The 23,506-nt window shown below is 39.1% G+C and overlaps 2 protein-coding genes across 4 annotated transcripts in view; both read left to right on the top strand.

Moving 5' to 3' along the window:
- Positions 1 to 1,375: 1,375 nt before the first annotated feature.
- On the top strand, positions 1,376 to 14,095 carry wdr1 (WD repeat domain 1). The gene is made up of 15 exons (XM_077572283.1): positions 1,376 to 1,532; positions 2,976 to 3,097; positions 4,761 to 4,851; positions 4,991 to 5,138; positions 5,423 to 5,603; positions 7,812 to 7,889; positions 8,026 to 8,106; positions 8,216 to 8,449; positions 9,233 to 9,322; positions 9,695 to 9,846; positions 10,346 to 10,433; positions 10,591 to 10,701; positions 12,728 to 12,901; positions 12,998 to 13,142; positions 13,303 to 14,095. The coding sequence occupies exons 1-15, from the start codon at positions 1,517 to 1,519 to the stop codon at positions 13,407 to 13,409; spliced, it is 1,818 nt and encodes a 605-aa protein (XP_077428409.1). The 5' UTR covers positions 1,376 to 1,516; the 3' UTR covers positions 13,410 to 14,095.
- A 3,006-nt stretch (positions 14,096 to 17,101) lies between these two features.
- Positions 17,102 to 23,506, top strand: part of slc2a9l2 (solute carrier family 2 member 9, like 2) — a 90,302-nt gene continuing 83,897 nt past the window's right edge. Inside the window, exons 1-2 of one of the 3 annotated variants that reach the window (XM_077572285.1) lie at positions 17,102 to 17,231; positions 23,377 to 23,456. In XM_077572285.1, the coding sequence (XP_077428411.1) occupies positions 23,394 to 23,456 (63 nt within the window). In that variant the 5' untranslated portion in view covers positions 17,102 to 17,231; positions 23,377 to 23,393. Of the gene's footprint in view, positions 17,232 to 20,844; positions 20,953 to 23,376; positions 23,457 to 23,506 lie in introns of those variants that run through there. The other 2 variants (XM_077572286.1, XM_077572284.1) reach the window with 2 other exon arrangements.

The following is a 23,506-nucleotide window of genomic DNA, read 5'->3' as shown; positions in this document are numbered from 1 at the left end:
TTTTGCGTGTTCAAATAAATCTGAGTTGAGATCTCGTGAAGAGGGTCCTTGCAAGGTTTTTTAATCAGAAGCTTCTGATGACACAAAGGAATTTCACCAAGCCATGTTTCTGTCCAAAATGTGTGTCGTCTCTCTCAGACACGGGACTTTTATTAGAAAACGCCTCCCCCTCCCTCCAATTACAAAATCAGATTACATTCTCCCAGTATACTAGATCGTCCTTGAACTTTCAAAAACCGGATTTCTGACGAACAGAAACTAGACTTCTTAGATAAATAAGAGAAACATATTAACTTTCTAATTTCTGGGAAAAGAGATCGAAAGATAACAAAGAGGACAAAAACATTACTCATCAAGCTATACTGAGTTAACATAGTTATATCAACATCTTCACAACTGTAACTAAATTCAAAACAGTTAAAATATAAAATGAAATATTAAAATGTCAACACCCTCTCCACACTCAGCCACATTCGCAGGCCCGCAAGTAGCACCATTTGCGGGGGAGTCTCTCGCACCTCACACTCGTGCAAAACAGGCTAAAATCTGAGCTCATACAACCTGAGAAAGTAACAAATCAGTGCAAGTCATTACACTCAGTATGTTTACCCACAAGATTCGTTCAATTCTTAAATCCTGCTGGTTGCACTTCTCCCCCAAAAAAGAATGTTTGGTATACAAATTGCAGTGGCACACTTGAACTTTGTGTGCTTTTAATGTTTTCAGTGCACATGCGCACCACTTAGGTGCACCTCCCCTGGTTATAATTCCTTTATAGTCAAAAACAATGATTTGTTGAGATTGGGACTGCTTTTTGGAGCCTTCCTCATGTACTTTATTTACAGGTAATCCAGGTCTGGGAAGTTGTGGGAAACCTCGCAAATGAGATGTTGCATCTCAAGGGGTTTGTCTCACGTTAATTAAAAATAAAAATAAAATTAAATCAACAAGAAGTAAAAACCTTGAAACTGTTTAACTTCAGCCACATATGCTTCCACTCAACAGGTGGAGACAAGCTTGTTTGCCTGCCAGTTGAGAAGAAACACCTGCTGATAAAATTCAGGGGTTTTACTTTCTGGACCTCCATTCCCCAACCACCCTGTTTATTGATCTATTTTCATTGTAGGCACCAGTTGGATATCAGTAGAATGATAATTCTAAAACCCAGTGACATTGAACAGGTTAAAAAAAAATCCTGCTATTGTACACAAAACGTTACTCGATGTATTTGTAAGTGGTTCTGTTTCTAGAATTCTCTCTATGGGTGGGGCTCATATCACGGAGCCTGTAAGGTAAATCTCGGGACCAAATGAATCCAAGTTGCATGACGCCAGTTCAATGGATGACAGTGGCAGCGTGGTATGTGAGTTTACCATATATGGGCATAGCCAAGCGGCGTGAGGGCGCTACCTGCTTCCGGGTTTGTGCAACCAGGGAGAGCTCAGCCGGGGCTTCGCTGTCTCCACCGTTTCATTGATTTAAAAGTGCAACGTGAAGCAAGTGATCAACAGGAACAATGTCGTACGAACTGAGTGAGTATGAATGTTGGGTCGCCCGTCAAATTTTTTTAAAAAATATACAACGAAAATATTAATTTATGTGCTTTTTCTTCGCTCAAGCGAGTCAGTCGGTTAGCACAAAAGCTAGCCAGCCTCGCCCGCAGCTGAATTGATGATTTTGACACATCCTCCGTCGTTATCCGGACACTTCTAAAACCGTTTTTGCCTTCTGTTGGTGTCATCGTTAGAATGGTTAATTGATCTGGTTAGAAGTGTTTGGCGTATTTGAACTGTCTTCATTTACCTTGTTGTTATTGTGAGCTAGCGCAGCGTGTAATTGTGCTCACGCATTGTTATGACATGCCATAACAGGCTGGATCTTCATTCTTCCTCCAGGAAACCCCACCTAATGGTGGTTCATGACCTAAATCTTAAGCATGTTAAATGCAACGTTTTATCGACTGATTCCATGTGGGAAAAAAACCCAAACACACTTATAGCCAATGCGGAAGCTGTCGTGCAGTTAAAATGCATTGGTTGCGCTTACCTTTTAGTAAGTTGCATACTGAAGCCAATTAGTGACTTTTCCCAAATATGATTGAACAGTGATGTGCGTATTGAACAGTGCTCAACCTTTTATTGAGCCAAAGCACCCATTTTTCATTAGATAATTGTCAAGTTGCAACACCAAACAAAAGTGTCCCGAGTAAAAATAAAATGGCTGAAATCAGGATGAACCTGTCCCAATTTAATAATAATAGTAATAATAATAATATTAAAAATAACTATCTGTATACAATCTGGTGACATTGTGTTAAACTCAAAATGAAGCCATGAATTATTCTGTTATGAATGGCAACATGTGAATACACAGGTTAATTGTACCCGTATTTAAGTGTTCTGCCTGTTACTATATGACACACAGGCAAACTAAGATGCATTTGTAATTAATGTTCCCCCCGCAATTCAGATAAATTTGATAAGTTCTGAAAGCACACATGATTTTTTATGCCACACTTTAAAGTGCCACATCACCTTGGTTGAGAATCTTTCTGCATGATGGTACGAGTATAAAATAATAAGTAAAATTATCTTTTGATTATTTCTGACACAAGAACAATTTTCTGAATTTTAATGATTTACAAGACACTCCTGTCGTTGAATTCTTGTGAATTAGAAGCGGTTGTAATGACAGTCCTACAAGTAGAAACTGGATTGATGGTAATCTTGACAAGCCTGTTTCAACGTAGCATTGAGCCTCTATTATGGTGCATATTACATACAGGTACAGTTAGGATAACTAGTAGAATGTAAAAATGTAGTTTTTATGTAGTATTGATTTCACATGGGCTGCTTTCCCCCATGTTTTTTTGCTTTCTTTTTCTTTAAAATAAATAAATAACGTAATTTTTGCTCTAGTTAACCAGATGTATGCACATTAATTAATATGGCACCCTCTGTCATATCTACTTTCAGGACAAGTGTTTGCGAGTCTTCCGCAGATGGAAAGGGGAGTTGCCAAAGTGATTAGTGGTGATCCCAAGGGCAACAACTTCCTCTACACCAACGGGAAGTGTGTCATCATCCGGAACATTCATGTAATTATTATTTAATAAATTGCCATGAATATACATTAGGGCTGTAGCTAACGATTATTTTAATTCACTAACTTGAAGAACCTGAGGAGAGACCTGCTAGTCATGTCAGAAAATCTGTAAGCAGGTCTTCATGTAAAAGTAAAATTTTATGACAATTTCTGAAACATGGATACCAGAGAAGTTCAATTTTGCCTCTCAAGCTTTCTATTACAATGTACAATTAAGTATCAGACTTGTCTCTAAGGTAGGGGTACACTGATCAATCGGTCGGCCGATCAATTGGCCTCGATTTCCTTAATTTTTGGCGATCGGTGATCGACCGAGCCCTCAAAAATAATTTCAATCTTGTCCACCGATCGCATCTCCCTTGCATAAGTCCAAGAAAGTAAACCATTGTCCTCTTCTTCTGAGTAAATAGGTCCCCCCGCGAGGTCACGTGTGCAAATGCGCACTTGTGTGATATTATACAACAGTATCCCTGAGCGTGGCTCCAACCCAGTATGTAGGCAATTTGGCAGTATTTCACGATAAACGTAAACGAGCCCAGGATCGCTATTTGTAATTCGTACAATGCCGACACAAGTTGTGGTGCAAACTTACCACAAGGAAAATAATGGATTTCATGGCATTAGATGACCAAACTTTTTCAGTCATGGAGGACCATGGATTCCGAAACCTGATTTGCCAAGTCGGAAATACTTGTCCGTGTCATACATGACGCATTACCGCCGGAGTTTAAAAAAAGTTTGGATCCACACACACAGCCTGCTAGGATCCGACGCAAAGACACTTAGCTTTACAACAGACATCTGGACTTCTGACGTGAGTTTAATGTCGATGTTGAGTCTTACTACGCAGTGGACACTACTACTAGACAAACAATTCGAACGCTATAAAGTACTTGTACACTGCAAAGAAATGTTAGGTTCTAACATTGCTGCTAACTTAGCGGCAGAATTTAAGGCAATGTTAGTCCAATGGGGAATCGAACATGCAAGAGTTAACTTTATTGTACGGGACAATGTTTGTAATATGGACAAAGCACGAGATGATGCAAGCTTGAAAAGTTTGCCGTTTTGCATTACAGGGAAACAAAACTCGGGACACTTAATTTCGTTGATGAGTTATGTTATTTGTACTGTAGATTGTTTTATCTATACATCATACCTTGAGATTTTCTTCAGTTGGAGAAGCAAAATGCTGCTGCAATTTTTTTTGTAGGTGAAGATCTCAAAACGGGTCTGCAGTGTAACCTGTTGCGCAAGGAAGGATCTTAGTAGTTTTCTCCTAAACCATTCATTTATATTAGAGGGAACTACTTAATGTGCAGTTTAAACATGTTGTTTTACACGTATTGTAAAGTATAAAGGTATATTGAAGGTTTAAGCAGTTGGTTTTAATGGGGGGAAAAATCGCGATCGTCAGGTCAAGCTTTTTAAAAGACAGCGATCGGCCAAAAAATTGTGATCGGTGCACCCCGACTCTAAGGTAGTTTAACCTTGCATCTGATAAGGTCACATCTAAGCGATTTCAATGTAGCCGTAAAGTACAGTGATACATATTTTCTTCAGATTGTAGGTACAATTGCAAAGCTTGCTAGAGAGTTATTTCAGTTTTGCAGAAAGACACAGAACCAACTGATGACTTATTTTTTCTTTTGAAGAACCCGGCCATAGCAGACATTTACACTGAACATGCCCATGCAGTTACTGTTGCTAAGTACGCCCCCAGTGGATTCTACATCGCATCTGGAGGTAATGAGTCCATATTTGATTTGGAAGTGTATCACATAATTTAGTCTGTGAAAGTTGTGATGTAATGTATCAATCACCACAATAAAATCACTATGAATTATTATTTAGTATTATTATTATTATTGTTGTTGTTGTTTAGATATATCAGGAAAGGTCCGTATTTGGGATACCACACAAAAGGAGCACCTACTCAAGTACGAGTACGTCCCAATATCAGGCAAGGTCAAGGATATTGCATGGACGGAGGACAGCAAGAGGATGGCTGTTGTTGGGGATGGACGAGAAAAGTGAGCATCTTGATTTTCTTTTAGATGTAGAAATGAACTTCTCTCTGATCACTATCTTAAACTTTGTGCAGGACTTCAGAGCTAAATATAAAATATGAGCAGCAGAGTTATGTAGTACTACTTGATTTTCTTAATTGTTGTACGTGTTGCTGCAACATCATTCTAAATGTTTCCATTTCATTTGTATTTCAGGCAGTGATTCTTTCGTGTACAGCTAGGGGTACTTGTACCAGAGAATAACTGCTTTACATAAACAAAACATGTTTTGGCATTTCTTTCGGAAGGTTCGGGTCTGTGTTTCTGTGGGACTCTGGTTCGTCAGTAGGAAGTGTTTCTGGCCACTCTAAAGCAGTCAACAGCGTAGACATCCGTCCAAAACGTCCCTACCGAATGGTCACTGGCAGTGATGACATCAATACTTGTTTTTTCGAGGGACCTCCCTTCAAGTGGAAGTGCACGCTACGTGTGAGTAAATATCTTTTTGTTTTCTGTGAGGGTTTTTAGTATTTGTTGCTATTTCTAATTTCTTAGTAAATTAAATTGAATGACTAGCATTTTTCATAGTAAGAAATGGAAAAACCCAGACCAACGAAAAGACTCCATGTTTTCTTGACCTCATAACTCATATACTGTGGATGTCTAACAATACTGAAGTCTTAGAATTAAAAAGAGGAAGGGGTGAACAATTGGTTTTATTCAAATGGACATCAAAATGTAGTAGATTGCAATTTTCAAACCGCAAAGGCTGCCATTTGGGGAAGAGGGCATCTTATTTTTTTTGCTTGTGTTTGTAAAAAAACAAACAAACATTTGAACAGGACCTTGAAAAAAGTAACGGCCTAGAAAAAAATAATCGCATAGTAAATCAAAATCGCAATATTTACGAAGAAAAATTCAATTAATTATTTTTCCAAATCATTCAGTCCAATAAAGAAATGTTGTTTTTTTGCATTCTCAACTGCCACATCTCAATGAACTTTGGAAATACAGTACAGTATGATCTAGTTTAATAATTTCCCCTTGGAGAATATCAGTCACATCCAAAAAGGACTGTTCTCTCTTGTTTGGGACACTTTTCATTTATTTATTATTATTATTATTATTATTTTTAAACATTGCACTCTCATAGCATATCTGCGCATGACAAGTAAAACAAGAGCTCAATGGTAATTTGTGTTCTAGTTTTAGTTAATAAACGAAGTGCGCATCTCGGCACATGCAATGCATTATGGGTAGGCCGGCTACTATCTTCTCATTGAAAACCAACGGGAAGCTCTGATTGGGACCATTTCAACCGTTGACGTTTTTTTATGTAATCTATTAACATAAACATGCATAGAATGCCGTTACTGACAGCCCTCTGCTGGGACACTACAGTTAAGCTTATTTAAGTGCCTATTATTTGGCTGAATGTGTGCACTTTACCGTGAGCCAAACCGAGGAGGGACACCGGGACACGAAGTAAGAGACGGGTAGGATCTTTCTTCACGGAGGGGGTCAATTGGGGCTAGAAGCAGGTTCTTATATGACCGTCACTCTATTACTTTAGTTTCACGTATGTCCGCTAGCAAGCTTCATGATGCTTCTGTCTGTTCCCTCGGTTTTAGGATATTGACAAAATAAATTTGTTAAAGAAATTTCTAATTTAAGCCTCTTTTACGTCCGTTTGGATCTTTTCTGTCTAGTAATCGGGAAGAGTGAACAGAGGTTTACAAGCGTACACTTCCATCTTCTCGAACTTTGCAACTATGTTTTTTTGCCTATAAACTCTATTAGGACAGTTCAAAATGGCACAAAGTGCACCTTTCGTTTTGTCACTTAAGGCTGTACACAGTTTAAACATGCTTGCAAGCTTTAAAAGGAACCCCGACTGTCATGACAAGTTTGCTCTATATTCATTTGATTGATACTAACATAACTTTGAGATTCATTTTTCAAAAAACTTTTCCAGTTTAATATATTTTGTAGAAACTTAATTGGACGTACGCCGCCGTTGTAATTTACTTCGCAACGCATTCAGTGCGTAGTGGCGTAGAATGGCGGCAGGCTCTCTGCCGAGCAATGTGAAACGCCAATAAAGAAATTAAGGTAAGCCTCCGTAGCTTTCCTAAAGAAACATGCGATCGGGAGAGCCACCCTTCACACATCTGTGCTCTCGTCATTCACCAGACGCATTCAAGAGTTTTTGATCGTCCCTTTAGGAGGCTTACCTTGCTTTCTTTAAAGGCGTTTCACATTGCTAAGAATAGAGCGAGCCGCCATTCTACGTCACGACGTAAATAACAATGGCGTACATCCAAATAAAGTTTCTACAAAATGTATTAAACTGGAAATTATTTTTGAAAAATAAATCTGTTATTTTAGTAACAACAATTAAATAATATAGAACAAACTTGTCATGACAGTCAGGGTCCCTTTTAAGGTGCACAGTTACGCAAACACTTTCAGCACTCCAAACTAAATGACTGCTATTTTGGTAGCCACACTTTTTTTTTTAAACTTGACTTTCACGCACGCGCAAATGTAATGCACACTTTACTTATTGTAATGTTGACCTTCACTAAACTATACCTAAAGTTGTTTCCATTTCATTTCATGTTGCCAAATATGGCAATGAAAATGTGATGTAATGAAAATACAACATTCCTTTGCTTTTCGTGTGTCTTGCTGCAGAATCACACCCAGTTTGTCAACTGTGTTCGTTTCTCTCCTGATGGAAGTCACTTTGCCACAGCTGGGGCTGATGGCCAGGTAAGCATAGAGCTTGCGAGATATTCTCATTAACTGAAGAAAACCATAACTAATCATTGAAATACAATGTTTATGTGAAAGTGACAAAATGAAACTGGAAAGCATTTGTTTCAGTTAAATCAGTTTATTTTCTCAGATTCTTCTCTTTGATGGAGCTACTGGTGAGATGACCAGCCCTCTGGGAGAAGAAAAGGCTCACAAAGGAGGAATATATGCTGTAAGGCCCTTTTTCATTTTTAGAATGCCTGTTGTCTTTGTGAATTAAACTTTTGATTGATACTGTAGCATTGGTATGGGCCGCCAAACAATTTTGTTTTATTCCCTAGATAAGCTGGAGCCCAGACAGCTCCCAGCTGATTTCTGCCTCAGGGGACAAGACTGTCAAGCTCTGGGATGTTGGCACTGGTACTGCGGTCACCACCTTCCACATGGGCAATGATGTCGCGGATCAGCAGCTGGGCTGTCTGTGGCAGAACGATCACCTCCTCAGCATCTCCCTGTCAGGCTTCATTAACTACTTGGACAAGAACAATCCTAACCGACCCATACGCACCATCAAGGTCAGACCAACACAATTGTATTTTTTTTTTTTTTTCTATTCGCGCTCTGCTTCGATCTATAGACTTTAATAACCTCTACAGTGGTGCCTTGAAACTGCGAGTGGTCTGACTTGCGAGTTTTTCGACATGAGCCATCAAATTGGCCCACTTACTGCTTGAAATTTACTGTCAAACTAAACTTAACACAAATTCCACCTGGTGTATTTAAAGCAACCATAGTTTAGCTTTTCAGTCAGCTAGCTTAATACTAGTGGTAATTAGCAAAATTTGCAAAAAAAGAAAACAAATGGTGCAGCAACATGTGCACTGACAATATAACAGTACTCACTTTTGCGTAGAATGACTATTAGTACCAAACTGATGAGCTGGCAGAGTTGAGGCGTTATAATGAATCCCACAAATTCTAGACAGGACATGCCTGGCTGTGTTATTGCAGCATGGACTGCATGCAACAGCCAATCATATTGCGGCTTGCTTTGTCCTGACTCATAACGTTTCAATAAACATTATGTCTGTCTGTCTTATACTGCCCCCCTGTGGCCAAGAAGGGCATATTAAATTATTTATGTTTTAGTGTATCTTCATCACAAAAAAAAAATCATCTTTGTGAGAGTATGTACATAAAACATAAAAAAATATATTTCAAACATTTTAAATGTAGATGTTCACAAACTAAACACATGAAAGTATAACCTTTTTGGTGGCGGTAATAATGTGTTTCTTTCAGGAGGTGGCTTTTCCCTATGGCGGATATTGCATAACACATACTTGTTCTTTCTACAGGGTCACAGCAAATCCATTCAGTGTGTTACAATTCACAGAAGTGATGGACGATCATACATCTACACGGGGAGTCATGATGGGCACATCAATATCCTTCTCAACCAATGACACATTTCAACACATTTTTGTCTCATTTTATTTGTGTTCCCATTTACTTTAACAGCATTTTTGTGCAAATATAGATGTCGTGTCACTGAATTGTAATAAGAAAGTGAAAAATAGATGGATGCACTTAATACATGTGACATACTCGAATACCTGCTCCAATGTTACACAGGAGTTTTGTCCATTGAAACAATTAGTTTTATTTGCGATACAATGTCAGGGCTAAAACTTGGCATTAGTTCCACAAAATATAACAAAAGGTCAGTCTTTTTGCCAGAGTTTAGTCATCTTACTGAGCCCTCCCGCAAACATAACGTTCCAACAAACAAAATGTTTCACTTAACCTAAGTTTCACATTATTGGGATGCAGAAACCGGGGAGAATGATTGTTTCCTAGGAAAGGGCCACAGCAACCAGGTGAGCAAAATGGTTGTTGTTGCCGATGAGGTGGTGACATGCAGCATGGATGACACTGCGCGCTACACCAGCATCAACAAGAAAGATTACAGGTAGACGGAGTCACATTTTTTAAATAAGCATTAATTGCATGTGCTTTACATCGTTGGTAGGTGCAGTCAGTATGTTAATCCACAGTCAAGGCAATTGTCTGTAAAGGTATGCTATTAAATGGGACTTATTACGTTATTTCAGTCAGACTGTGGAGTTCTTCCAAAAGTTCAGTTACAACTTCGATTTTTGTCAAGTATGAACTGTACTAATACAAACTGATTGAGTGGTCAGGGCACTGGGGGTCGGGGGGAGTGGGAGCGTTGTCAGTGTGGTACTAGCTATGGGTTTGTTTGTTCTTTGTTTTTTTTTTGTACCAAGCATAAGCACACAGAACGGGAGGGGGCACATTTCCTGTATATCCATGTGAAACGTGATTCTTCTTGCATACAGCTGACTGACTGATGGGATGTTATAATTTAGATGAGCCCATAGTTGATCCAACTTCATTTGTAAATGGTTTGTTTAATAATATAAATAACCAACGGTGTGTATTTTCAGTGCGTCTGATGTGGTGAAAATGGATACCCAGCCTAAAAGCATCTCAATAGCTGCAGGTGGCCTAACATTGGTTGTGTGCATTGGCCAGGTAAACTCTTTGCGGTCTAATCGGTTGTTCATCCAAATTTCTCATTACACATATTTAGCATTTGTGTGTTACATTTAGACTATGTAGGTAGGTTCAACATCAAAAAATCCCATCGACTGGTACTGAAACTCATCCTTTTTGTTTTGCTTTTTTGTAGGTAGTCTTACTGAAGGACAAAAAAAAGGTCTTCGCTCTGGAAAACCTTGACTATGAACCTGAAGTTGGAGTTCTTAATCCTGCAGGGAACATTGCTGCTGTTGGGGGAGAGGTAAGTGGCCATCTAAGAGTAGGAATGTAGTACTTCTCAATAAGACCTACACTACTCACAAAAAGTTAGGGATATTTGGTTTTTAGGTAAAATTTGTAAGTTGAAGGATGATTTCCTCATCTCAAACAATTGATCGATACAAAAGTTAGCAACAATGGTGAATACACCACAACCAAAAATTTCAACGTCTCAATAACTTGTCATGTGCCCTTGAGCATCAATTACAGCTTGACAACGACGTCTCATGCCGTTCACAAGTTGACTCATTGTCTGCTGAGGCATGACATCCCACTCTTCTTGAAGGGCGCCATTCAGGTCATTGAGTTTCTGGGGTGCAGTTTCCAGCCTCTACACAGCGACTCAGCTGATCCAATAACTTTTCAATAGGATTCAGGTCTGGAGAAAGTGCAGGGCCATTCCATTTGAGGTACACCAGTCTCCAACAGCCCTACCCTGATGATGCCACCTCCACGAGCTGGAGCATTGTCATTTGTGAAGTTTGCTTTTAAGCTCCTTGTTAGAGAACAGCAACTTGTGCAAAAAGTACTGTATTTTCACTAATATTAGGCGCACTTTAAAGTTTGACATTTTCTCAAAAATCAACGGTGCGCCTTGTGTGTGGACCAAGGTCCAAAATCTGACCGACTGTGTGGGAGGACTTCCCCCAACATATTGCTTATATACCAAGAATGGTGGACCTGACTGAGGACAGACATGAGAGCACGGAAGAGTCAACTTGGTGGTGAGTTCTCCAAAAGCCGGCATCATTTCCGAGGACACGACAACGAGACTGACTCTGACAATGAGACAAAGCCTGGAGTGTTTGATGGAGAACTTGCCCAGTTGTTTGTTTCTGATGCAGAAAATCATGAGAACTATGATTTATTTGTGGATTAGGATTGATCAACAGCAACTTGAGTAAATTGTTATATACTTCAAGTACAATTGAACTCACGGTTTACGTTGTTACTTCAACTGAACTCAGTTTTGTTCCATTCGCTGCATTTTTAAAAAATAAATGCTAGCACTAGCATATGTTTTAGCATAATAGCATGCTACCATATGTTTTGAGCTAGCGTACGTTTAGCCTTGCCTGCACCCAATTGCGCAGTGCGCCTTAGGTGTGTGTGTTAAACAGAGATAGCACCGTAACTGTGACTCTGCCTTATAATACGTGAAAATACGGTACTGAAACATTTAACAGTTGTACATGTGCATTCAAAAGCTTAGAGAATGCCACATTAAAGTTGCAATATGGAACTCCCCCCCCCCCCCCCCCTAATAACTTTACAATAAGCTTTTTATTTGACCATTTGTGAGTGAAATGCCTTCTAATTAGTAGATTAACACCTTAGCTGTTCACAATGGGTACTCCTGCAAGCCTCTGGCCAATAGTTTTCAGACTGGATTCGGGTTAGAATTTCCCGCGCCGTCTGACGAAATGTGCGTGGTGTGTTTAGAACGGTATGTGCAGTTTAATTTTTCGTCAGCAGGTGGCAATAGCGATTTGAAATGGAATATTCTACGTTCAGTATCTTTAAGTTCACCTGTAAAGGTTTGAATGCATTTTAGGCACATCCTGAAATTTCACCTGAAAGCCAAATACCCCTAACTTTTTGTGAGTAGTGTAATTCAACTACACAAGAAAACGCACTCACCAATTCATCCATCAAAAGAAACTAGAGCATGAAACATTCACACAGAAAATTGAATCTCTATTAAGCAAGAGTGTTTAAGCATTGAGGATTGTGTATAATGAAGTGGCAGTCACAAAGAGCAGACTCACCAGAGCTGTACATTAACCAACCCTGTAGTCACTTTATACTGTAAGATAGCTGCTGGTAGTTTGAATAATTCTTCATACTAAAATGGCCCTGCTGTGCTTGCTTGGTTACACAGTTGGACTTTAGTGTATGTGTGCGGGGAGCAGAAACACTGTAAACAGCCTCAAACTAACAAACAAACACGTTTAATTGCTCCTGGTAAATGACGATTTATGCCTCACTGTCATTCTTCTCTTCCCCAGGATGGTAAGATTCGTCTGTACTCGGTCCAAGACAATACGCTGAAGGATGAAGGCCAAACCATAGAGGTTAAAGGGGCGATCACAGATATGGCTTACTCGAATGATGGAGCCTATTTGGCTGTCATAGATGACAAGAAAGTAGCCACAACCTTTAGTGCGGCGGATGGTTACTCGGTAAATAATTATCCCCCCACGCCCCCAAAATCCTTTATTATCCACAACTTTCAAAGTTGATCTTTTTCCTCTGCCTACTTTTTTTTTTTTCCCAAGGTAAAAAAAGAGTATTATGGGCACCATGCAAAACCTGTTACCTTAGCCTGGGCACCTGATAATGAGCACTTTGCAACCGGTGGGATGGACATGATGGTTTTCATCTGGACTGTTGGTGATCCAGATAAGCGGCTGAAGCTGCCAGGTAGGCTAAATTTCCTTATAAATATCACACACGCGTCTCGTGTTCTTCCACCTGACTTACAGCACTCGTACATCATAAGATAAATGCGTTCCAAGTTTTCACACAACAAATAAAAAAGCTTAAAATAATATGAATACACTTTTTTTTGTGATATCCACAGACTGTCACAGGTTGCACCACGTCAGCGGCCTGTCTTGGATTGATGCGAATACGCTGGTCACTACTTCCCACGATGCCAGCGTCAAGCAGTGGACTATTAAATACTGAGACGTATGCTTACAAACACCCATGTCCCCAGGGACAAGGACTACTGTAGAGTTCAATCAACCCCCCACACCTCCCCCATCTAAGTGGTGTATTTTGCTGTCTGTAAACATCTGAATTGAACATGCTTATGGTATGCTGTAAGCATACAAAAAGAAATGAAAATAAGCAAAAAAAAACAAAACGTTTTCCCCGTGCAAATAAGTGCTTATTAACATCCAGAGTTTATTTGACATCTTGTTGCGTGCATGGACATGTGCTCAACATTCCATAAACAATGGCACTTGTCTGTCGTCTGGCTCAATGCATCCTAACTTGATGGCCTAACCGAAAGTATTGTTTTGACACTAACATTGTGTTTAAAAGACATTTTAATCTTTTGAAAAGTCCTCAGTGCGGTTGCCTGTCACATTTTCCTTTGAGAGGGGATGGAGAGCAGTGGGTGGGTGCAGCTTTTTTGCTTTAGTCTCACTTTTTTTTTTTTTTTTGCTGTTCGTAGCACTTCTTGGACTAGGGAGCAATTATAGCAACCGAAAATAAGTATACAATCATTCAGTCAATTGATTCAAAGATCTTGGTGTATTTTTTTGGGGGCCCACTTTTCTTGTCGCTCTATTTTCATGTCTTGTCTATGCATTTGTTAATAATTTTGCTGAGAATAATAAAACAATTTTGCATTTCCCCCCTGATTCATTGTAATGTACAACATTGACTCGTAACCTTAGCATAATCTTCCAAATGGCATACTGCTTCTCTCTGTGCTTCCACTGGTATGTGACTGTTTAAAGGTCTCATATTATTCAACTTTTCAACATATTAAAATAGTTCTCAAACGCGTAAAAGACATTTCTGTGACATGCATTCGTCAAAATTGACTTTGGATCTAATATTTTTACTGTCCCTAAATCAGCCCAAAAAAACCCCACTCTGTTCGATACGGCCTGTTTTAGGGGCGTGTTACTTTTATGTCAATAGCTGCACCAGGCCATGCCCTTCTTTCTAGAAGGGGCAGTGATTTCGGTCATGGCAGCCATGTGCTGATGTTGTGAATGGAAACGACTGGCCATGGGAACAGAAGAAAAGAAAAATACAGAGATGTCTTTTAAACATTTGAGAACCATTTTAATATGTGGAAAAGTGGCATAGCGATTTACCATAAGAAAAAGCATAATGTTACTAAAGAGATTATGTTGTAGCGTTAGTTTGTGATGTTTTAGGCAATGGTTATTTTGCCGTAACCGCGAATGTTATTTTGCAGTGAATGTCTCCGATTTGCCATGATTGTTTGTAGACCTTTACAAGCGGTTATGAATAACACAAATGTGCACATTTGGGCCACTGCGCGGTCGCAAGGTGCAAGCCGTCTTGTTGAGACCACTTAGCGGCTGGTTAGCGTCACAAAGTCATGTCAACAAGGTGGCGAGTTGCCAGTCACGGCAAATTAACTACTGTGGATTGTATCTTGACAAAACAATACGCAAGCACTTCATATTATCCAACCACCGTCTGCTTTTTCATATCTGACCTCTTGTAACCAAACAACCTCCAGACGACAAATGTAGCGCCCACTGTAGGCACTAAAATTACACCAGAACTATGGTAGAAGGTGCACATCTCTTATTAGAAAGGATAGGATGGAAGGCCAAATCAAAAATGTTAAACTTACATCTTTCCACTTTGCAGTCGTGTCACACTGTTGGGACCGATCCATTATGTTTAAACGTGTTGCTAATCCAGCTCTGAACAGGCTTTCACTAAAAAACAGTCCTTTGAGAAATGATGTCGGTACATGTCCTTCAAAAATAAAACAAATCCACTGTCTTCTCAAAGACTTGGGATGAAGGAAGCAACCACTTTTTCCTGATCAATGTTTTCCCTCTCCACGCAGCATTTACGAGCAGGGAGAGAAAAAGAAAGGCGCAGCCAGCTTCTTGAATTTCAGCGGGCGTGACAAACCTTTACCAGAGGTGGTGCCACTAACCCGAGGGGGCTGGGTCAAGTGCACTTCAGTGTCTTTTTGACGTCACGGAAGTTTAATCTACCTGTTTGAAGCACACCTTTTATAAAGGAGGAGAAAGCTAAAGAAGTCACGGATGGACTTTTTTCATATCTGGTTGGATTGTAAAAAGGCCGGGGATGCATATTATTGATAGAAAACCCCACTAAAGTGCATTTTCATACTATGGGACCTTTAAGGTAAGTAAGTCTTCAGTCAGCATATGCCTTTTCCATTTGTCAGATGGATGTACTCTGCCTGCGTTGGCTCTTGGACCCGATTACACCCATGCAGCGTGTGTGTGTTTTTTAGTGTTTGCACATATTAAAGGAGGCAGTAAAAGCAATCGGACAAGGACTCTCGCCCTAAATTATAAGTGAAAGAACATTTAGAAGAATTATGCAAAGTACAAATTTTGATTGACATACCAAAACCTTTCACTCTGTGGTTAACATATTTATGAAAAGGTTAACACATTTAATGACAAGGTACCCCACAACATATATGCTATTCTTATAAACAAATCAAATGCATTGACTTAAAACTATACACCTGAAAAAATGTTGAATACATTTTAATAAATGTTAATGTATTTTAATAAAGGTCTCAACTGATGGAAATGGTGATGGTGTAGGTTTGAACCCACGGCTGGCGGGACTGTGCATACTAGCCAAAACACGTTTGTTTATGCAAATGATGTCTAAGCATGTCGTTGAGAACTGATTCATTGTGCATTTGCAGGTGGTGGGATTTTCATCACAGGTAGGACTTTTAAAAATTAACAATCCATAAATTACATTTAGTTCTTGTTAGCGGTTTTGAGAAACCGTAAGAAACAGGAATTCATCGGTATCGGCTTGAAAAAAAAAATAAAAAATTATATTGCTCCCCTTTATCTTAAATCAGAATACTGAGTTATACAAAATACTTGAATTTTGACATTATTGCAAAAAGATACACTAAGCAGCTTAAAATATGTTTTCCCAGTGTAGGCCAAGACCAATGCAAAAAATAATAATAATAAAAAAATAAAATGAAAAATTGTGCAATAATGTGTTCCAAGCCACATTTATTTCACCGCCCTGCTGCTGCTTTACATAAATGACCTTCCAAATGCATGCAAAAATACTCATTTACAAATGTATGCAGATGATGCAGTAATATACACCCCAGCCATAAATGCACAAGAAGCCTGCCATATCCTTACAAATGAATTGGCCCATGTTCACAAAGTCATGTCTCCTAAAAGGTTGGAAACCCTCCTCAAAAGCTGTCTCCATTATGTTTTCCAAACAAAACAATAAAATTGACAATTCAAATGTATTTCTTAGAGGCGAGGATTCCGCTCTTACTGTTCAAAAGTCACGTCAAGAAAATTTCCAAACCAATCAAATTCAACCTTTACAATTTTAGATATATTCTATCATCTATGACACTTAAGGCAACTCGGATGTTTTTGCATGCAGTGGTGTTTTCACATAGGCTATAGACTTGTTATATAAGAGTAAGTAAAATATTGGCCAGAAAATTCACACCATCACAGTCGTATTATGGAGACATCCAATCTTCTGAGTTTTGATCATTTTAAATTTGCTTGTACAAAATACTCCATGGACCACTTGTCATGATCTTGCTCTCAGTCAGTTTTTTTCCCCTTTCAGTGGAGTGAGTGAGTGGGCGGTCCCTTCTGCGCTGCACCTGTGCCGCATCACTAATCAATGGACTTTAAAAGGAACTGCCAAGGCAATGCTCAGCCTCAAGTTGTATTCTAGACCATCTTGTTGCACAGCCACGAATTATTGTCAAGCCCTGTTCTGCATTGATCGCGTGTAAGTTTTTTCCCCCATGTCGCTTTTGGTTGTATTTATTTTGTGTATGTTTCCTGCGTTTCATAGCCAGAGTTTTCGGGTCAATTTCGGTTTTACTCTCGTGTTGCAAGCTCTTTAGGTTATTAGTTTTTTGAGTTGTGAATTTATAATTTTTTGTGTAAATACATTGAGAGTACTTTTCTTTATTCTGGTTTGTGGCGGCCGTGGCTCAGGGTGTAGAGACGGTCGTTCAGTGACCAGAAGGTCGGCTGTTCGATCCCCGCTCTCCCCAAGTCATGTGTCGTTGTGTCCTTGGGCAAGGCACTTCACACACATTGCCTCCAGTGCTACTCACACTGGTGTATGGAAGGTGCGACTGTTTGGTGGTGGTCGGAGGGGGCGTAGGCGCACACTGGCAGCCACGCTTCCGTCAGCCTGTCCCAGGGCAGCTGTGGCTACTTGAGTAGCTTACTGGCACCACAGTGTGAATGTGTGAGCGCATGAATAATGCAACAACTGTGGAGTGTCTTTGAGTATCTGATTTAGATAGAAAAGTGTTATATAAATCCAATGCATTATTATTATTATTATTATTATTATTATTATTGTCTGGGTTTTTGGGATCCACCCCTTATTCGTGACACCGCTCTTACTAAGGGAATCTGTAAATCTTAAAAGTACCAATAGCAGAGCCACCAGGTCTGTGGTCATAGGAGACTGTGAAGTGCCGGTTGAACCACTTTTGGACTGTCGGTTCTATCAGCCATCCATCCATCCCTCTATTTTTTTTTTTTTTTAACCGCTTAATCCTCACAAGGGTCGCTGGAGCCTATCACAGCTGGATTAAGGGCAGTAGGCAGGGTACACCCTGAACTGGTTGCCGAACAATCACAGGCAACACAGAGACAAACAACCATCCACACACACAATCACACCTAGGGACAATTCAGAGCACTCAGTTAACCTGCCATGCATGTCTTTGGAATGTGGGAGGAGCCCAGGAAGGCCGAAGCCAGGACTCTATCTCACACCCTCACCACTGGGGGGCGGACGTGTGAACCAGTTACCACCGTGCCGCCTTTTTATCAGTCAGAGACTGTCATATATATATGGAACACTGTGCCGCTCAATAGAGTGCCTGACTTTCAAGACCAAACAAAAAATCTGGATATGTTGCCATTATTTGGACTTTTAATCATGCTTTTTCAAGCTGTTACTTTGTATGCTGCACTTTTTTTCTCAGTTTACCCCCCTCTGTTTCTGGGATCTGCTTGGGGGTCGACGGATGCAAATTAGCCTATGGCTACAATCCAGTGTGCTTACCTGCATGAGTTCCATGTATTGTTCATTAACATGCACTGTCCTGACTAAATAAAGGGAAAAAAATGTTCATATTGCTCTTATAACGTTCATTCACAGTGTGGAAAACAGACCAGTTACTTGGAAGGTGTGGGAGTTGGCATGAAGGACCAATATTCAGTTCTTGATTCGACCACATCAGAAGTCAAATCAAATCAAAGATGTATGAAAAGCAGCAGAATGTAAATTATTTAATAATAATAGGGTCAAAACCATGCAAAGCTATGTCAGCTCTGATTGAATGGTCGGCACAGTATGTGCCCTGTGATTGACTGGCCGCCAGTCCTGGCCCAAAGTCAGCTGGGATAGTCTGTAGCACACCCGTGACCCTAGTGAGGATAAGATATGTAGAAGTAAGTAGATGGATAAAATCGGGTTCAAGAAATTGTGCACAGGCAGACATAAGAAAAAAAAGAAAGAAGCATATATATGTAACAGAAGACAATGCCGTCAACAACTACATCGCATATTGAGTTGAGTCATGTTTAGTCTAAAACACTTGATACCTATCAAGCCATTTGTCTGGGGAAGAAGCAGCCTCATTTTGAGGAGTCCTCCTCTATTTTGCAGACAAACTGAATTAGTCAACCAGTCGGTTCTCACGGGATTATAGTTTTCCTAGGGGCTTGCAAGCAGTTTTTCTGGTAGAAGAATCTTCAAGATAAGCAGAGTGATGAGTGTTTACACACTTTATAAAGGGTGATAAAGATAGCAAATGTATGATCCTGACTGCCTCTCTGAAAGGTGGCGAGGTTCACTATGAAGCCCTGAGTTAACTACGAATGAAATCTCTATTTACATTCCATCTGATGACATAATCCATGACAATAATTATATTTGTTTTCCCCAAATGTTTGATTGAAGGAACCTTTAGCACAACATGATTATAACAAAAAACATACTGTAGTTACACAAGGGCGGAAGCACACTCTGTTTCAAAGCAGGTCATAATATTATTTCAGAATAAAAATAAATTAAGCATGAAAATATCCTGCATTGTTGGAATTTCTTAACCACTCTCAACTGTTTTTCACTTCTATTGCTCACTCACAAGGGGAAATTAAATGCTTGTTACCTAGGCCACAAGCTTGACAAAGGATGCCTCTCAGGGGTGATGGCCCTACAAGGCTGAGTTTCACGACTTGCTCATATACCAGTACAGTATCAGTTCACAGAGCAGACCACATATATGTTGAAATATGCAGCCACGTGCCGTAGAAATGCTACTTTGCCATTCATGCATGTTCCACATGACTGCTATGTTGTTCCATGTTTTGTAACATTACATACTGTAAATAGAGGCACACTCAAATACTGTGTGAGGATAAAGCAACCATTGATGAGAGAAAACTGCCGCAGGAGAGAACTTTTTTGGCCATGAAGACAGCTGCTGTGTCCACCAAGAGCAGAAACTCCCCCCTGAGCAAGGATTACTTTCACGTTGAACTAGAGAGAAGTCGACATTGTTTCCGTGAATACTCATCACCATTTTATATGAAGCTCTGCTGTTTTAACACAGATCGACTGGCCGGCTGATTGGGAAGCCTTTCTTTTTTCATGTGGACTTTTTGATAGTTTTGTCGACAAGCCTTGTGTAACTTACAACAATGGATCATCTTCATCCGTTTTATGGCAGGAGGAGTAACACTGGTAAATGAAAGACAGAAATTTATTAGTACAATCACAAATATATCAGAGTAAACTTCATCAGATTGTTTTTTGATGCTAAGAGCACAAAGGTTATGTTTATGCTTTTAGAGATAATACTATTAGTTATGCAATTTAAAATTCAATAGCAGCAGAAATGTTCCTTTCCTCAGTGTTTTTGTTGACACAGACAAAAAGTTTCAGCCTCTCACGTTTTCCCCACATCTGGTCCCCAGATGGACAGCTTTTACTGTTATACCTTTGAACAGCCCTCTCTTTCCATTTTGCAAATGAAATGTACCACGTGCAGTAAACGTGTAGTATGATAACGTATCTCTCTTTAAATTCAGATTTGGCCATGAAGAATACAATGAAGTTACACGTGTTTGATCATGCTGATAAATATATAACTCATTTTTGTTTCAATATCTAATGGTGCTACTAGGTAATAAGTATAATTATGTCCACAATTCTTCCAGGAAATATACATGTTTTTTTTTTTTATACTGTCAGTCAAAGCTTCTGTTATAGATGCAATACAGCTGTTCTGATGTTTCCGAGTTTGAGGAGATAACGAGACATAGGCTACCCCTAGACAGACCCGTGCAAGTTAATAATTAGTGGGACGGTGGTAGAATCCTAGCTACACAAAGTGAGCGAGTCAGTCGGCCTTCTGCAAGCATTGGATATACACGTGTGTGAGTATTCCCACAGCAGAGAATGAAAAACGATACAGGTAGGCCACCATTTGTTTTGTTGGTTGTCATAGTAAAGTAATACTTAAATACTGTTTGAACAGAATATGATTAAAAGTTTATAACTACCACGACTACTATAAGAACTACTACTACTACCATTAGTTTACCTTGGCAACCAGCCAAATAATATAGCTACTGTATCCAATGTCAGCAGTTTGCTGTATTATAGCTATTAATCTTGCCAATCTTATTATTGTCTGCATCTAATGGTCTGCAAAAACAGTTCAAGTTTGTGCCATGCAATATTTTCAAACACTTCTTTTAAATATTGGCATTTAATTTTCAAGGTTCCTTTATGTATAATGTAGACTGTAAAATACAGATTAAGTAATAATTGTATTTCATTTTGGTTGTATTTTACAGTTGTATACAACTGCACTGCATATACTGATATGTTACTGAGGTTTTGATTTCTTATTTAGGGGAAAATAGCTAAAACAAAACAAGTAAACAAGATGTATGATGGTATGGCCAGTTTTAAAACTGCTGAAAGAAAAAATAATTACATACAAAGAAAAACGTAAAGACATTTGTAATAGAAAATCATGACCAATTAATTGTGGATTTTACAAAGAAAAGCACCATAAAAAATGATTTATACACATTAAAAGGGTAAACAAGTAAACAAGATGTATGATGGTATGGCCAGTTTTAAAACTGCTGAAAGAAAAAATAATTACATACAAAGAAAAACATAAAGACATTTGTAATAGAAAATCATGACCAATTAATTGTGCATTTTACAAAGAAAAGCACCATAAAAAATGATTTATACACATTAAAAGGGAAGAAGTGAATGTGGCATTCTGAGATGTGAGATGTAGCGATGATGGTCCATCCTGACTGAGCTAATCTCAGCAGGATCACACAACCTTTCGGAGTACAACAGGCAGTGCAGTACGTACTGTTTGAATGCAAGCCTTTTAAATTCAGAAAACAACATATCAATCAATACAATACCATAAAAAATACATCTATTGATGACACCTGCTCTGCCCATATTGTGAAATCAGATTCTGGACAAAATCATTAAATGCGAACAATGAGCAAATCCTGGCGCTTTGATTAGAGAGGTCATGTTTTGAAAAATGTCAGGGTGATACAGATCTTTAAAAAAAATTCTGTTTCCCATTACCAACAGAATCATGTTTGACATGTTTGAGAACTTAAGAATGTATCTAGCTCAGGTTTCCCCATGTTTTGATTTGTGAAACAAAATAGTGTGAAAATCAGAATTCATTAAAGCTTCAAATGCTCCCAAAATAAAAATAAAAAGGCCTTTTATAGGACTGACCAGCCGTTTGATGAGTAATCATCCAAGTTTGTTTCACTCTGCTTATCCAGTCAAACTAATTTACATTCTGGAAGCTTTGTAAAGGAAACAGGAAACTGTTGAATTGGATACTGGCCTCCACCATTTACTATAAATACAAGAGCACATCTGTTCCACATACCCCTCCAAAAAGCCCCTCATAAATAGAGAGTCATTCTCTACGCTTTATTAAGTAATCACCTATAAGCCTACAATTGCCATTCAAAATGTTACATTTCAATGTATATTCCATTCTTCACGTGTTTAATAAACCAGAAAAAAAACATAATTGCGTTGATATGTTATAACCACTTGATGGCAGAATCAGTCTTTCAATTTGTATTGGCCAAACATTGCCACCTTTTGACAATCAAAATAAGTGTTTTCTGTGGGATTCTGACATCCTCCCACATTCCTAAAACATTAACAATTGAAGACTAAAATTGTCCATAGATGTGAATGTCGTTGTGAATGTTTGTTTGTTGTGCCCTATGACTGAATGGTGACATGTGCAAGGTAGAGCTCTTCTTTTGTCCAAAGTCAGCTGGGATAGGGTTGCCTGCCACCCTAATAAACTTTTTAATTGCTCTTTGGTGTTTTGTGCGTGCATGTCTGTGTGCATGTGTGTGTGTGTGTGTGTGTGTGTGTGTGTGTGTGTGTGTGTGTGTGTGTGTGTGTGCGCGCGCGCACATCAACATTTGTAGGGACCACTCAAAATATAAACCTTTGAACTGTGGTTAAGTAGGCTATCTTTTGATATGATACCCGTATTCCTTCCTATGAGTTAAATTCCTATGTTATGTTGTTGAACATATGTTTATCTGTCCAAGCTTATTCACCTGACAGCAAAGCTTACGGTGATTGTGAGATAATTTGTCATTCCGGCCTCTGTTTTAAGATTAAATCCCAAACTTGTGACTGGCTCTGTAATATGGCAAAGTCATTTCCTTTTCATGCAGATAAAAAAAAGAAGATTTTCCCACTTCCTCATCTTGGTTGTGAAATGTGCCCTTTCTGTTCACGTGTGTTTTGTATAAACTGGATGTGTGAGATATTTATATAGACTATGTCGATGCCTTCCACATTGAAGATTCCTCCACCACTACAATGGATAAACTGCAGAATGCTGATGCAGCGGAAAAGAGCAGCTCTGAAAAAGGCACTGAAAAGGTTAGTGTATGGAATCATTACCAAGCTATGCTCAGCTAAGTTTAGCTACA

Source organism: Vanacampus margaritifer, chromosome 8 (genome assembly GCF_051991255.1).
Source record: "Vanacampus margaritifer isolate UIUO_Vmar chromosome 8, RoL_Vmar_1.0, whole genome shotgun sequence".
Taxonomy (NCBI): Eukaryota; Metazoa; Chordata; class Actinopteri; order Syngnathiformes; family Syngnathidae; genus Vanacampus; species Vanacampus margaritifer.
The sequence above is the reverse complement of the archived record's forward strand: the minus strand, read 5'-3'. Positions and strand labels throughout refer to the sequence as shown.

Coding starts and splice junctions, on each gene's coding strand:
- wdr1 (XM_077572283.1), top strand. Junction 12,902..12,997: donor GTGCGGCGGATGGTTACTCG/GTAAATAATTAT, acceptor TTTTTTCCCAAG/GTAAAAAAAGAGTATTATGG. Junction 13,143..13,302: donor TAAGCGGCTGAAGCTGCCAG/GTAGGCTAAATT, acceptor TGATATCCACAG/ACTGTCACAGGTTGCACCAC.